The sequence below is a fragment of the Sitophilus oryzae genome, unplaced genomic scaffold (genome assembly GCF_002938485.1).
Source record: "Sitophilus oryzae breed Bouriz unplaced genomic scaffold, Soryzae_2.0 scaffold_357_pilon_pilon, whole genome shotgun sequence".
In the NCBI taxonomy this organism is placed as follows: Eukaryota; Metazoa; Arthropoda; class Insecta; order Coleoptera; family Curculionidae; genus Sitophilus; species Sitophilus oryzae.
Window position 1 is genome coordinate 1,283,858 of NW_022146926.1, and position 15,977 is coordinate 1,299,834.

General features: G+C 30.3%; 1 protein-coding gene across 1 annotated transcript in view; it reads right to left on the bottom strand.

Moving 5' to 3' along the window:
- Positions 1 to 6,327: 6,327 nt before the first annotated feature.
- The window catches only part of LOC115884743 (CCR4-NOT transcription complex subunit 6), a 248,685-nt gene continuing 239,035 nt past the window's right edge, over positions 6,328 to 15,977 (bottom strand). The window contains exons 6-11 of the mRNA XM_030903398.1: positions 13,818 to 14,130; positions 11,902 to 12,053; positions 11,653 to 11,849; positions 11,307 to 11,521; positions 10,991 to 11,200; positions 6,328 to 6,910 (exon numbers count right to left, since the gene is read on the bottom strand). Of these exons, the coding sequence (XP_030759258.1) occupies positions 6,907 to 6,910; positions 10,991 to 11,200; positions 11,307 to 11,521; positions 11,653 to 11,849; positions 11,902 to 12,053; positions 13,818 to 14,130 (1,091 nt within the window). The 3' untranslated portion in view covers positions 6,328 to 6,906. The remainder of the gene's footprint in view (positions 6,911 to 10,990; positions 11,201 to 11,306; positions 11,522 to 11,652; positions 11,850 to 11,901; positions 12,054 to 13,817; positions 14,131 to 15,977) is intronic.

Consider the following 15,977-nt stretch of genomic DNA (forward strand, 5'->3'; position numbering starts at 1 on the left):
TACCAAGAGACCTTTTTTACGTAAAAAGCGTCGTAAATGTATATTTTTTTACTCAGTAGTTTTATACAGGTACGGACGAAAAGTTATTACTATTCAAACCAGTTAAAAATATGTAGGTGGCGCCCTCTACTAGTAGGAGTCATATTGACATCAAAATCAAACTTTTCACGTCAAAGAACTCCCAAACACCAATTTTAATCCAAATATCGACGTCACTGCAGAAATTATTTGAAAAAAATCGAAATAAAAATGAAACTTTGTAAAATAAAACCCTGTATCTCCGAAACTAAACATTTTTGGACGTACATCTATACGAACATTTTTACTTATTTTTATCTGCAGAATATGCTGCCGAAGTTTCCGGAATACAGTTCGGATCACCCTGTATACAACGTACGAAGTAAGAATGCACTTGAAAAATATAAGTCAATACCAGAAAATATAATTATAAAAATAATATAAACAGTTTGTTCTTAAATTTGAGATAAAAATTATAAATTAAAATAACCTAAATTTAATCTGTTATAGTCTGTGAAACGAATAAATTTGAATTTGACAGTTCCCGTGGGCTTTTCTAGTGTTAATTTTATTAGGTTAGCAACTTGCGGCCATGCTGACGCAATACCGTCTCTAATAGAACAGCCGCGAAGCGAGATTTATGACGTCACGCTGGTTAAATACTACGGATTAATAAATATGTTGTAGATTACATGGAAAACATAATAATTCCTCGTATTTTTGGTTTGTATTTTAAAAATGATATAGTTTACATGAAATATACATAATATACAGTTAATAAATACAATATATATACCTATTTATAGTAATAAATAACTTTCGCAAATAAACTATGAACCATACAAATGCAGCAAATGTTTTACAATATACAAATAATGAATAGGTACTAAAGTACTAAGATAATGGGTAAAATGTAAAATATATTTTAATTTAACAAACAACATTCAATATCTACTACTTACTATGGCTGAAATCGTATTCCATAGTCAATGTAGATAGTTTTAGGGGTTAAGAATATTAATTTAAAAAAAATATGAGGTCATATTTTTGACAAGTTTATATTAGTTTATTAATTGCAGTAAAACATTATGGTGTGAATATTTTTTTATATGTGTAATTTTTGGATTATATTCGACACTATTTTTTTCATATGACACAACACTGATGAAGGCTATGATGTTAGCTCTCTAAACGTTTTTTTTAACCAAAAAAATAATGAAAAACAAATGAAAACTTAATCAGCGTTTTTCTCCCGAACCTAAATCCCAAGAGAATAAAAAATTTTTAGAATAATTTTACATATAAAATGACAGCGATCTTTTTATTTCATAGCCATCGTAGAGCCTTTTTCCGTGATATTGTATTATTTGCAAATATAATTTTTTCGTGACATTGATACTTGCAAAATATACATATACATTTTGTGAATGCAAATAATAATACATCACTATTAGTAGATATTGAATGTTTTTTGTTAAATTAGATCGATTTTTCAAACCCCAAAATATAAAATATATTTTACATTTTACCCATTATCTTATGTACCTATTCATTATTTGTATATTGTAAAACATTTTGCTGCATTTGTATGGTTCATAATTTATTTGCAAAAAGTTATTTATTACTATAAATATATATATATATTGTATTTATTAACTGTATATTATGTATATTTCATGTAAACTATATCATTTTTAAAATACAGACCAAAATTACGAGGAATTATTATGTTTTCCATGTATTCTACAACATATTTATTAATCCGTAGTATCTAACTAGCGTGACGTCATAAATCTCTGCCTCGAGACTGTTCTATTAGAGACGGCATTGGTCTGATATTTAGAAATGTCAAAAGCTGATGACATTTTACTTTGACAATTGTGTTGATTTTTGTCAAAGATTTTTTTAAGGAGAGGAAGAACTGTCACTTGTTTTATTATTTTCCTTTTCTATTTCACGAAAGTAAAAAGAGTTACCTATCTGATTCGTTCAGGCACTCAATTTAAAGAATATCAGTAACTTTTTTGACAGAGGAATTTTATATTTACCATGTTGGTAAAAAATAACGGTCAAAATTCAAAGTTATTCATTTTATAGACTATACTTAATAACATTTTTAAATGTATCGATAGCAATATAAAATTCATATTAAGGAAATTTATGAAAAGAATCAAAAATAATTAACTTATGCAGGTTGTATTGAGACAACCCTGTAGACCAACAACATAAGTTGTGGATAGTGTTCTGCCTTGTTTTTTAAAGTACAACTTTCGCTATATCCAACGTCTAATTAGACATTGTTAAAACATTTTCCTATTTTTAGGTAGGCATTAGAAAATTTTGTATGAAAATATTTTTGCTTACTTGAATTATTCACTTGATTTTGCAGTCATTGGGATTACTAAATATAATAATCTAATAATAAAGTCATATTAAAATTTGTTTTTCTAAAATTATTTTACAACTTAGTCTTTAGTAAATTTTCATGTTATATATCAGATTTAATGATTTTTTTAACTTATATATAAAAGTCAAAAACAGATATAACAGAGATAACAATAAAGAATAAATTCCAAGTTTTACCCAAATACTGTCAATTAATCTTGTGACTAGTTCTTACATTTTTTTACAATCTATAAAAAATTGATAATAAATACAAAAACAAAGTGGCACCGTTTTTATACAGGGTGTTTCAAAACAAATGCGAAAAACTTCAGGGGGTGATTCCTTGTTCAAAATAAAGGGTAGTTTGCTTCATAAACGTTGGGTCAAAAGTCAATTGCGGTGCAAAGATGGCGGAAAAATAATGTTTTTATTTTTTATCTTGAAAACGAAAAGAGATAGACTAATAAAATTTTATGGAAGCATTACTGTTATGAAATATTTAAAACACACTTTCTGGTAATTTTTTCACTTTTTTAAAATGAGTGGAAGGGGTTGAAGTAAACTACCCCTATCATTCTTGTTAACGAAATTTAAAGAAAAATCTTATCAAACACATGCAAAAAAATTAATTTGGATAGTTTAGTTTGTTTAGAAACTTTTTTATCTCTTGTATTTTTTTGATAAAACTCACCGATTTGAAATTAAAAAATAAAATGTAAAACATTACATGTCAGGACAAAAAACATTTTCTGATAAAGAATCTAGTGGGCTGCTGTAATTTTTTTAGGAAAAAATCTAGTCGGCCGCTGTTACTTTTTAGGATGTTCCTATATTATTTTATTTGACATTACTTACGGCAATACGTTATTATCTAGATGATTATTATTATCGTTATTATCACTAGATTCTTAATCTAAAAATGTTTTTTGTCCTGACATGTAATGCTTTACATTTTATTTTTTAATTTCCAATCGGTGAGTTTTATCAAAAAAACACAAGAGGTAAAAAAGTTTCTAAACAAACTAAACTATCCAAATTAAAGCATTTGCATGTTTTTGATAAGATTTTTCTTTAAATTTCGTTAACAAAAATGATAGGGGTAGTTTATTTCAACCCCTTCCAATCGTTTTAAAAAAGTAAAAAAATTACCTGAAAATGTGTTTTCATAACAGTAATGCTTCCATAAAATTTCATTAGTCTATCTCTTTTCGTTTTCAAGATAAAAAATATAAACATTATTTTTCCGCCATCTTTGTACCTCGATATCTCCCTAATGGTTGACTTTTGACCCAACGTTTATAAAGCAAACTACCCTTTATTTTGAACAAGGAATCACCCCCTAAAGTTTTTCGCATTTGTTTTGAAACACCCTGTATATTGTTTAGGTTATTTTTGTGCAACATATACAATTATGCAAGTATAAAAGTTTGGTATAAAAAATTAAAAATCATATATTAACTATAAAGAGTTTTTTTAGATGCGTTGAAAAGTATTTTTTGTATTTTTTTGTCTAAAAATGACCAGAAACGATAGTAAAAATAGAAACGGCTTTTCTAATCACAAATTATCACTTATTATATGATTCAACTAATATATAATACATATTCTACTAGATGAAAAGCTATTTCTATTGGACGCGTAAAATATTACATAAAGTGTCAGTATTCCTATAGAGCCAATAATGTTGATATCAATAAAATAAAGTACACAGTAAAAAGGATATAATATGAAAAAATTACACTAATTTTTTACATACTGGCACTAAAGGAATTTGATATTAAATTATACTTATAATTAGTGCTAAGTAATTTCAACTGCTGTGAAATACAAACCTCAGCTTTTAAGCATTTATGCTTACAAAATGACTTACAATGAACTATAACACAGTATTTTCTTGCAAACATTAAGAGATTCAACATTAAATTACAAGCTTAAATATGATTTTGCTTAAATATGTACAGGGTTGTTCACCACATTCGACGCGGTGTATTGTAGCTAAACTATTAGATTTTTGCAAATTGTAAGTTTTGGGTTCGTTGAAGGACTATTAGAGCTACAATTTAAAAATATTTTTACAAGATACAGATTGTCCCAAATAAATAAAAAATACAGTACAAGCTCGGTATTATGAACACGCGCTGTTATGAACAACCCAGTAATATGAACACAATATTTTTTATTAAGGCTACTCTGTAATATGAACATCGTATAATCTCGGTAATATGAACGGAACAAATAAACTCGTTTGAACCTGTCTGGAATGCATATTACGTAGTAGATACAATTTCATTATAGTTATTCCACAGTTTTTCTTCGACTGTCGCAGATTAAAAAATTAAACCATTAGTCATAGGAAGCATTAAATGCTTTACATTGTGAAGCAATTAAGGCTTTAGATGTTGCAATAGAATGGACTCAACAGAACGCGTCTAATATAAGTGAAATCATAACTCTAAAAAAATTCACGAAAAAGCTGTTTTAGCTAATCTGTCTATTAAGTAAAAACAATCCAAAATCACTTCATATTTTTGTGCAAAGGATTTGAAATAAATGTATTCTCAAAATAATAAAAACTGTATGCAGTTTGACTATGTTTTTTAATATTTTTGCGACCTTCATTAGTATAAACAGTTTCCGTAATATGAACATATCAGGATTTTTCGTGTTCATATTAGTGAGCTTGTACTGTATCAAAGTTGTATTTTTTTTAAATGAAACCGAACCAAACACCCTATATATTATTACATTTTTAGTTTCTATGATTAAAATAAAGGTAAATTTGATTAAGGTTTACCGCATTTTAATCTTAGCGTTTTTGAAATATTTGGGTTTTTGTCAAAATACAGTAATAATTTTAATGCTTTATTTCTCTAGGCGTATTTAAGTTTTTAAAACCAAATCTTGTACCGAAGTATTTCTATTTACTAAATTTTGTGTTGCAATAATAAAAATTATATTACCTTATACAGAGTGTCTAAAAATTTATTTTAAATAATAACTAGCTTTAAAAGGCAATATCTTCTTTAACTTAAATGAAACACCCTATATATTTTATGAGAATCAGATGCATAATTTAATTGTCTATTAAATAGTATTATATCATTTTTTACCTATGTCTTCAGGTTTTCGTAGAAAATGCATTTTCTTATAATTTAGACCTCAATTATCAATATAGCCATGGAATATTGACATTTTAGATTATTTTTAAAGATGTAACAAATTTTTAAAGGGTACATATACTAATATTGTCGATATAGTTCGTATATGTCATTAAAAAATAAAAAAAATTATTTAAATATTTCTAAAATAATTGCTCCAAATACTAAAAAACTGAATTTTGTATGGGTATATTGATAAATGAGGTCTAAATTATAAGAAAATGCATTTTCTACGAAAACTTGAAGAGATAGGTAAATAATGGTGAAATACAATTTGATGGACAATTAAATTGTACATCTGATTCTTCTAAAATATACAGGGTGTTCCATTTAAATTAAACAAGTTATTGCCGTTTATAGCTAGAAATTATTTAAAATAAATTTTTAGACACTCTGTATGAGGTAGTATTATTTCTATTGTTGCAACACAATAACTGATCGATACTTAAAGTTCAGTAAATATTTAGTATTAAAAACTTTGATATCCTTGTAGAAATGAAGCCTTGAAATTTTTACTCCAATTTCACAAAATTGAAAATATTTCAAAAACGGTAAGGTGTAAGTGTGATAAACCTTAATCAAATTTACCTTTATTTTAATCGTAGAAACTAAAAATGTAATAATATACAGGGTGTTCCATTTAAAAAAATACAACTTTGATATTTTTATTTATTTGGGACACTCATATATACATAAATTGTAGCTCTAATAGTCCTTTAACGAACACAAAACTTACAATTTGTAAAAATCTAATCGTTTAGCTACAATACTCCGTGTCGTCTGTGGTGAACAACCCTGTATAACAAAAGTTTGACTTGAAAACCAATTACTTTTAGAAACAAAAATCGACTTAATTATTTATAAGTCTAACAATTAAAAACATTTTGAAAAATGAATATTATCAAGGTCGCGGTGATTTTTATTTTGTGTTATACTTCATCAATCAGTTTTTACATTTTAGGTCCCAGCAATTTTACATTACGTGAAAGGTAAACATAAATATAATTTAAAAAATCACAGCAACCTCAGTTTGGGATGATAGCAGCGATGACGATGTGTATATGTGCGTTCTTTGAATATTTACATATACAACCTTACAATGTAACTTGATTGTTATATAAAAAAAGTCATTTGATTTTTGTGTTAATTTTTGACATCCTATTCGGAGTGAGGCCGTCAGGTACCGATTAAGAATTTATGAAAAGGTTTATGTACATCCGAAATGTACACTGGGTGAGTGAATAAAGTAACAGTTCTGTCTGATGGCATGGAGTGACAAAATGTCCAACAGGTACAGCGATGCGAAGGCGACAATGGCTAATTTCTAGTGTCACACCGCCGGTTGCTACCTACAAATTCATTACTAATAAAGCAAGATTGAAAAGTAGCTTATCTTAGCGCTGTTTCGAAGCAACATAAATGGCTTTACTGTATTCCAGTAGGTATAGTCTATAAAATGAATAACTTTGAATTTTGACCGTTATTTTTTACCAACATGGTAAATATAAAATTCCTCTGTCAAAAAAGTTACTGATATTCTTTAAATTGAGTGCCTGAACGAATCAGATAGGTAACTCTTTTTACTTTCGTGAAATAGAAAAGGAAAATAATAAAACAAGTGACAGTTCTTCCTCTCCTTAAAAAAATCTTTGACAAAAATCAGCACTATTGTCAAAAGTAAAATGTCATCAGCTTTTGACATTTCTAAATATCAGACCAATGCCGTCTCTAATAGAACAGCCTCCGAGCGAGATTTATGACGTCACGCTAGTTAGATACTACGGATTAATAAATATGTTGTAGAATACATGGAAAACATAATAATTCCTCGTATTTTTGGTTTGTATTTTAAAAATTATATAGTTTACATGAAATATACATAATATACAGTTAATAAATACAATATATATATATATATATATATATATATATATACCTATTTATAGTAATAAATACTTTCGCAAATAAACTATGAACCATACAAATGCAGCAAATGTTTTACAATATACAAATAATGAATAGGTACATAAGATAATGGGTAAAATGTAAAATATATTTTAAATTTTGGGGTTTGAAAATCGATCTAATTTAACAAAAAAACATTCAATATCTACTAATAGTGATGTATTATTATTTGCATTCACAAAATGTATATGTATATTTTGCAAGTATCAATGTTCGAAAAATTATATTTGCAAATAATACAATATCATGGAAAAAAGGCTGCAGCGATGACTATGAAATAAAGATCGCTGTCATTTTATATGTAAAATTATTCTAAAATTTTTTATTCTCTTGGGATTTAGGTTCGGGAAAAACGCTGATTAAGTTTTCATTTGTTTTTTCATTATTTTTTTTGGTTAAAAAAAACGTTTCGGCTAACATCATAGCCTTCATCAGTGTTGTGTCATATGAAAAAAATAGTGTCGAATATAATCCAAAAAATTACATATAAAATATTCACACCACATAATGTTTACTGCAATTAATAAACTAATATAAACTTGTCAAAAGATGACCTCATATTTTTTTAAATTATTATTCTTAACACTAAAACTATCTACATTGACTATGGAATACGATTTCTGCCATAGTAAGTAGTAGATATTGAATGTTGTTTGTTAAATTAAAATATATTTTACATTTTACCCATTATCTTAGTACTTTAGTACCTATTCATTATTTGTATATTGTAAAACATTTGCTGCATTTGTATGGTTCATAGTTTATTTGCGAAAGTTATTTATTACTATAAATAGGTATATATATATATATATATATATTGTATTTATTAACTGTATATTATGTATATTTCATGTAAACTATATAATTTTTAAAATACAAACCAAAAATACGAGGAATTATTATGTTTTCCATGTAATCTACAACATATTTATTAATCCGTAGTATTTAACCAGCGTGACGTCATAAATCTCGTTTCGGGGCTGTTCTATTAGAGACGGCATTGCGTCAGCATGGCCGCAAGTTGCTAACCTAATAAAATTAACACTAGAAAAGCCCGCGAGAACTGTCAAATTCAAATTTATTCGTTTCACAGACTATATAATCAGAACTTTTGAAAAAGTAAGTAAAACCGTTGATTGAAGAAATATGGGCGACTTCTTGGCACAAAACCTGTCCAAGATGTAGCTGGCGTTATTGTCAGCCTGCCTGAGATTTAGTTTAGCTCTGCGCCGCTGCGCGCCGATGTTTACAGCGCGGCGGATAAAGAATACTCTACCGTAGTTCTACTTTCAGTTGACAGAGGGAGTGGTTGCCGCAGACAGTGTTGCCAGACCCACTGATAAATCCGTAGATTTACGGATTTTGGGTACAATACGTTAATAATACGAATTTTCTATCATTAAACAATTTAATTATAATATTACTAGCGTGTACCAGCGACTTCGTTCGCGTCGAATTAATCATCTGTAATGGTGATGATAAAGCAAAGCAAGAATTTCCAATAACATACAAACTGGATAAAATTTTCTCACATTTATGTCAGCATGAGAAAAAACAATATGCCGATATTATTATATAACTTTGTTATATTTGAGGGGTAATTTCATCTCGTTGGAATTTGACTTTGGAAAAATCCGTTTGCCAAAAATAAGCTTTTTACGTCAAGCAGTTTAAGCAGAATCGTGGTTAAGAAATTACCCAACTTTTTGGAACACCCTGTATGATTTTTTAAAAAATTTCAAATATGTAAAAAAACTAAATAAATTATCCTTGTCCAAGCGTTTTCCCGAAAGACTAACCGTTTTTTAAATAACAAATATTGTAATATTTGAGGGGCGTTTTCACCCTCTTGGAATTTGAGATTCGAGAAACCCCTCCTTATCGAACCTCTACACCCCAGAGTCAATCCATTTGCCAAAAATCAGCTTTAAACGTCAAGCAGTTTAAGCAGAATCGTGATTACTCAATGGTCATATTTTATGAAACACCCTGTATAAATTTATAAAAAATCTTAAAATATGTAAAACAACAAAATAAAATATTCGTGTTTAAGAGTTTTTCCGAAAAACTCACCGGTTTTTAAATAAAAAATATTTTAATATTTGAGGGATAGTTTCACCCCCTTAGAATTCGAGTTTGGAAAAATTCCTTCTTATCGAACCTCTACACCCTAAAAACAATCTGTTTTCCAAAAATCAGCTTTTTACGTCAAGCGCTTTAAGCAGGATCGTGATTAATCAATGACCAGATTTTTCGAAACAAAAAAAAATATGTAAAAAAACAAAATAAAATATACGTGTTTAAGCGTTCTTTCGGAAACTTGACCGTTTTTTAAATAAAAAATAAAAAATATTTGAGGGGTGGTTTCACCCTCTTGGAACTGGAATTTCGAAAAATCCCTTCTTATCGAACTTCTACACCCTAGAATCAACCTGTATGCCAAAATTGAGCTTCTTACGTTGAGTGGTTTGAGCAGGATCGTGATTAATCAGTATGTCAGTCACTTAAGGATTTTATATACTATTAGTATAGATATGATTAAACAAAGAACGCCGTCAGAGTTGGCTTTGAAATGAAAATTGGTGTTATCTCATATTATGTAAAATATTATGGTAAATGTCAATCGTGATTTCCAAGCTAACTAAACGACTTTTTTCGATCATACGACATAATCAGTACCTATAAAAGGGTATTTATTTTTGTTGTTTATTCTATGTTTAACACGAATAAATTTTCAATACATAATGGAGATTTTTCAAAGTTATTTTTATCAAATATATTACAGATATTACATACTTTAATATGGCAACACTGTCGCTTTCAGTTCCACACCGTCTTCGATATGCCTTCGCTAGCTGAATTAGAGAAATAAGTGTTTTATGCGTTGGCCGCAGAACGAGTGGCCGCCCCACCGTACAGCACTTGAGACTTAAGGATAAATCAAATTAGCCTTGTAACGAATTCGCCCATTAGGATGTGTATCTTCCCTATTCTTTCAATCAACGGTAAAACACTGCACCACACTAATATGCGACACTAGTTTTGAGCGAGAGGCAGAGATATCAATTGCTGTCCTCCTTTCGCGCAGTTGAGCAGCTCTGAACTGTTCAAGAACGCGATACTCTCACTCCATTCAATTGAGTCATAAAGTTTCAGACCTGTTCCGCACCGTATGGAGGCACGAGGCTATCGCGCACAGCTCCTTTCAGAACCGTTCTCGAGTAGCCCCAGGGCGTAAAGCCCGGAACTCGAAGTTCGCGAATGGAGGACAGCAAATGTAACAATTATGGACACCTTGCTACCAGTATACAGTTAACGTTTAAAACAATGATTCAGATACCCTAATGGAAATTCAAACACAATCACATGCAACTCTGCATATTTTTGTGTTTCTGTGTGTGTTTGCTTTAATAGCTTAATAATGACTCATTAGATTATTTTTGGATATTTTCATAAGTTATTACCTGATAATCCCATTTATTGATGAAGTTATCGTCGGTACCATTTCGAGTTCAACCAGGAGAGGAAAATGATCAGAATATACATGAGGATGTGGACAACCGATAACTTTGTTTTGCGATAACCATTCTTGCGATATTGGACCAAGAAGACCTAGAGGTGTCATGGTGTTTTTCGCATAAAATATATAATCAATGATGCCCTTAAATTCGAACCTGAAAAAAATGAATTGAAATAGTTGAATATACATTTTACACATATTATAATCTATCCTAGTATTACTTTATATCTCTACATGTTAAAAAATAATGATATACTTACGTGTAATTTGTAAATGGCATAATTTCGTCATTGTATGCAGATGCCAGTTTGAAGGAATGCGTAAAATCATTGGGTTTATCACAGCTGAGAATCTTTTCTAAACAAGCCTTATAGCTAAATGTTTTAAAGTCTTTATGATCCTGTGATACCCTGCCCGTACTTAAAAATTCAATTACACCTGAATCTGGCAACGAGTTGAAATCTCCACATAAAACCTAAAAGAAAAACACGCATATATAGAAGAAATGAGAAGGGTGTGCTTTTAGGGCTAAACATTATTTGATATTTTAGACAGAGGTCCTATAATTAATATTGATATTTAAAATAAAACTAACAAAAAGCTTACCAACTGAATACTGCTGGAATCAGAAATGTTGACATTGTTAGATCGAAGTGCTTGAGCAGATTCTTCTAAAATTGACTTGAGCTCGTTGCTTAGCATCATTGTTTGAATAAGTTTGACGTCACAAAATTCGGGATCCCAGTGGATATGCGCCGTACAAACCAGAATCGGTTGTTTGATAAAGGGCGCATCAGGTGGCGCTATAGAATTCCGTATTAAATTTCCAGTTTTAAAATGAAAACACAGGCTTACCATTTTCCCAAGCATTTTCTGTTGTTTGGAGCAATGCGGCTAAACCGATGTTATCTTTTGGCATCACTCTATTTAACATATGCTCTAATCCATCGGCATTTGCCATAGCCAATTGGTTAAACTCTACTAAGTGGTCCTTTATTAAAGTAAATCTGAAAAGGAAATAATCTTGAAATGGACGTTCCCAAGAATAACGTTTGAAATTGTTGCTCTTACAAGTAGAGTACTGTTATTAATATATAAAATTAAACAACACATTCCTTATCCCTACTGTATTCTATAGCCTGTTCAGCTAAAGAATATGGCAGTAACTGTGACTGCATATCTAAATCAAAAGTATATTGCTTTATTTGTAATTTTTTTACATACATCTGTCAAAATAATACATTCTCTTACAGGACGACCTATACTTTAGGCATACCGCTACCCTGTATTTTAAACAGTAACAAAAAGAGGCATAATATTACGGACAATTGGAGATTTGGCTATTAGTAATTATTGTTTTTAGAAAATACATTGTTTATATTTCAATGAAATAATATGGCGAATGCGCCTGGCTACATTATTTTCACAATAATTCAGTGAAGTATGAACAACTTTCAATTTTATTATTGCTAATTCAGAAGACTAAATTATTTTACAAGTCTCCTTAAAAAGTACGAGTATACCGGGTGCGTCTCAAAAGTGGCTCACCCAAATAACTTTTTATTTTTTTCAATTAAAAAAATCGAGATTTGGTATGTATGTATATGATATAAATCAGGACTGATTGACGTATTCAATTGTTTTCGGTCACTTCCTGTTTCACCGGAAATGACTACAACTTTTGAGTTTTAAACGGCATCCTCGGTATTTTTTTACTTTATTCCATATAAAATAAAACTCTGAATAGAATGACATATCATATGTCAACTTTTGACATTTTCGCATATGATTTATTTGAAATTATAACTTGCAGTTTGTAACGAAAATTTGACTAGAAATAACAAGTGTGTGGTATCAAATTATTCGTAACAAAATGCTTTTTCCAAATATGCTAATGAGCCACCCTCGTTCCATTTAAAAAAAATGAGATATAATTAAAAATACGATTTAAGCATTTTCTAACTGGTCAGGACAAGACACTAAAAACATTAGACGATCAAATCTATTTTTCCAAGGCTCCTTGATTAAGAATTAGTGTTTTTAACATAACCATCGCACTCTAGATTGAATTTTAAAATACTACTTTTTATTAAGCTAGAATGTCAAAAGTTGACATATGATATGTCATTCTATTCAGAATGTCATTTTCTATCGAATAAAGTAAAAAAATACCGAGGGTGCCATTTAAAAATCAAAAGTTGTAGTCATTTCCGGTGAAACAGGGAGTGACCGAAAACAATTGAATACGTCAATCAATCCTAATTTATGTCCTATACTAACACACCAAATCTCGTTTTTTTATCCGAAAAAATAAAAAAGTTATAGGGGTGAGCCACTTTTGAGACGCACCCGGTATAGGAGTGATTTTTTATACAAAATGTTGAAATTAACTATACTAAGAAAAAAATTAGAAGCCAAACATCTTTTCCGCTTTTCTTTTTAGAAATCCTATCAGATACCTGCTTAAAATATAAAGCTTCCTGAAAATATGCACAAATTTAGTCAGAAACTACCTACAATTTTTTAAAAGGGTTTATTCCTCTGTGATTTATTACGAGCTAAATAAGCCTAAAATAAGGTAGCTAAATTAATACTAACAATTTGTTAGATTTTTACAAAAATGTGCGAGCGAAAAAAATGGCGTCAAGTTGGCTTGGAAATAACGATCGATGACATATATATCTCATAAAATTTTCCATATTAAATGATAGTGATCTCTTCATTTCCAAGCACACTTTGACGCCGTTTATTTTCGACCGTACGGTACTTACTTTGATGTTCTATAGAATATCGCACAACCATCTACGTGTTTTCTTTCGGACTCTGCCATGTGTTTCGCTCTCGATTTGGGCGAATATATGCCATGGTAGCCTTGGTTTTTCAATTCGGGCATAAAGAAATTATAAAATTGTTCTAGTTCCACCTCTTGTAAACTGATTATATCTGCACCATAGTGCTGTATTTCTTCCATAATTCCCTTTTTTCTGTAGTCCCAATTAAGAGCCCAGGACGGGCAATAACTGTACATTTGTCTAGTGGCGTACTTGTCACAGAGTACGTTGTAACACATTACAGTGAAAATACCTGAAATTTTTTTAAAAAGAAACTGTTGAAAAAGTTGCAGCGACCATTTCGAAACTGATTCAAAATTTATTTACACAATCATCTATACAATATATTTTTTAGGTAAATTTAAGTCAATGTCCAAATAAACGCCAAAAAATGTTTAGCAATGATCACAGCTTATTTAGTACCAGCTGGTCATCTTCGCTTGTTTTTTGTGTATTCGCGATTGGATGCGAACTGTGGTAATGGTCTAATAGAAAGTCTCGTTAGGTCAAGAATTAAGCTTCATTCAGAACTAGGCCAGTAAGCGAGGGTTTTAGGGTCCGAATTCTGAACACCTGCACCGATTGACGTGAAATTGTAACAGTCAATAGAGATATATCTAAGAAACAAAAGTTACATAATATCGAGGTGTGCTTTCACCCTGGGGGTGAGTACCACCCCTTCTCGGGGATGAAAAATAAGTCACCCATTTTAATTATAAAAATCAACAAAGGGATGAATTCTAAGCAAAAAATGTTCTATAACATCTTTTCAGAAAATTAATATTTTCCTAGTTATTTAAGATTGAAAATGTTGATTTTTCATCTAAAAGGTGCGTATTCATTATCCGCACGAACGAACGAACGAACGAATGTTCGCTAGTGGTATGGACGGGGACCGTACGATAGAACCGCACGAGAAGACCGGAGGCATTTGTTGGCGAACGCCTTTGATGTACCGACTCGAAACGGATGGTCGAGCGAACGAACGAACGAACGGCCGCATGCGTTCGGTCCCCGTCTAAATATACCGCACTTTCATTCGTTCGTTCGTTCGTTCGTTCGTGCGGATAATGAATACGCACCTTAAGGTTATCCGCACGAACGAACGAACGAACGAACGAATGTTCGCTAGTGGTATGGACGGGGACCGCACGATAGAACCGCACGAGAAGACCGCACGCATTTCTTCATTCGCGCGCCAGTTCTAATCGTCAAGATATTGTTATAAACCTGTTTTTTTTTTGTTTATATACCGTCATTGAATTATCGCTAAGCAAGTTACTGTGGAGCAGTGCGTAAGGAGTCGGGCTGGGAAGCGAGAGACCGGAGTTCGAATCTCGGCCGGGACATAACTTTTTATTTATTTTTTTGAATACTGTTGTATTCTATAGTTTATTTTTGTAGTATGAAAAAAAGAACTATTTATTCTGTTATTTTTTAATCTCCGTTATTAATATAAATTGATTGTTAGTACAATACCTCATTTAATATAAAATAATATTCTACTTTTTGAAATGTATCGGGCTCTAATTGTACCTAAAAGTAATATATTTTTAGTGATATACCATATTGTAAACTATTTATTTTTTATATTTCAGTCACTGAAAAAGTTAATTTGCATTGAATAATTGCCTACCATTAAAGGAAATTTGAGCTATATAATCCTTGATGGGCATATTCTGGGTATGCAAACACTTCCTTTAAATTTTGGGTGTCGTTCAACCGATTTATTCTCAAAACCAGAAACATCTACATATAAAAAGAAAAGCACAGGTCACTAATTATAATAAACTTCACCCTTGGTATTACTTCCACTAATTATAATAAACTTCACCCTTAGAATTACTTCTATCACAATTACAATACGTTCATCTGCATTGGCATTTTCTACTTTTCGATGGGAAACAATAAACTTCCCAATATTTTTTAAATGATGTAACAATTCCTCTTGTGGTTACTTTTCCATAGATATCCTCAACTCTGTCCTCATGTGAATTCAGAGGCAATAAAAATGAAAATTATTTACCATAAACATCGCAAACTAAAAACCGAATAAACAATTTTATACCGAATATAGAAATAAATTTAGTATTTTTACCT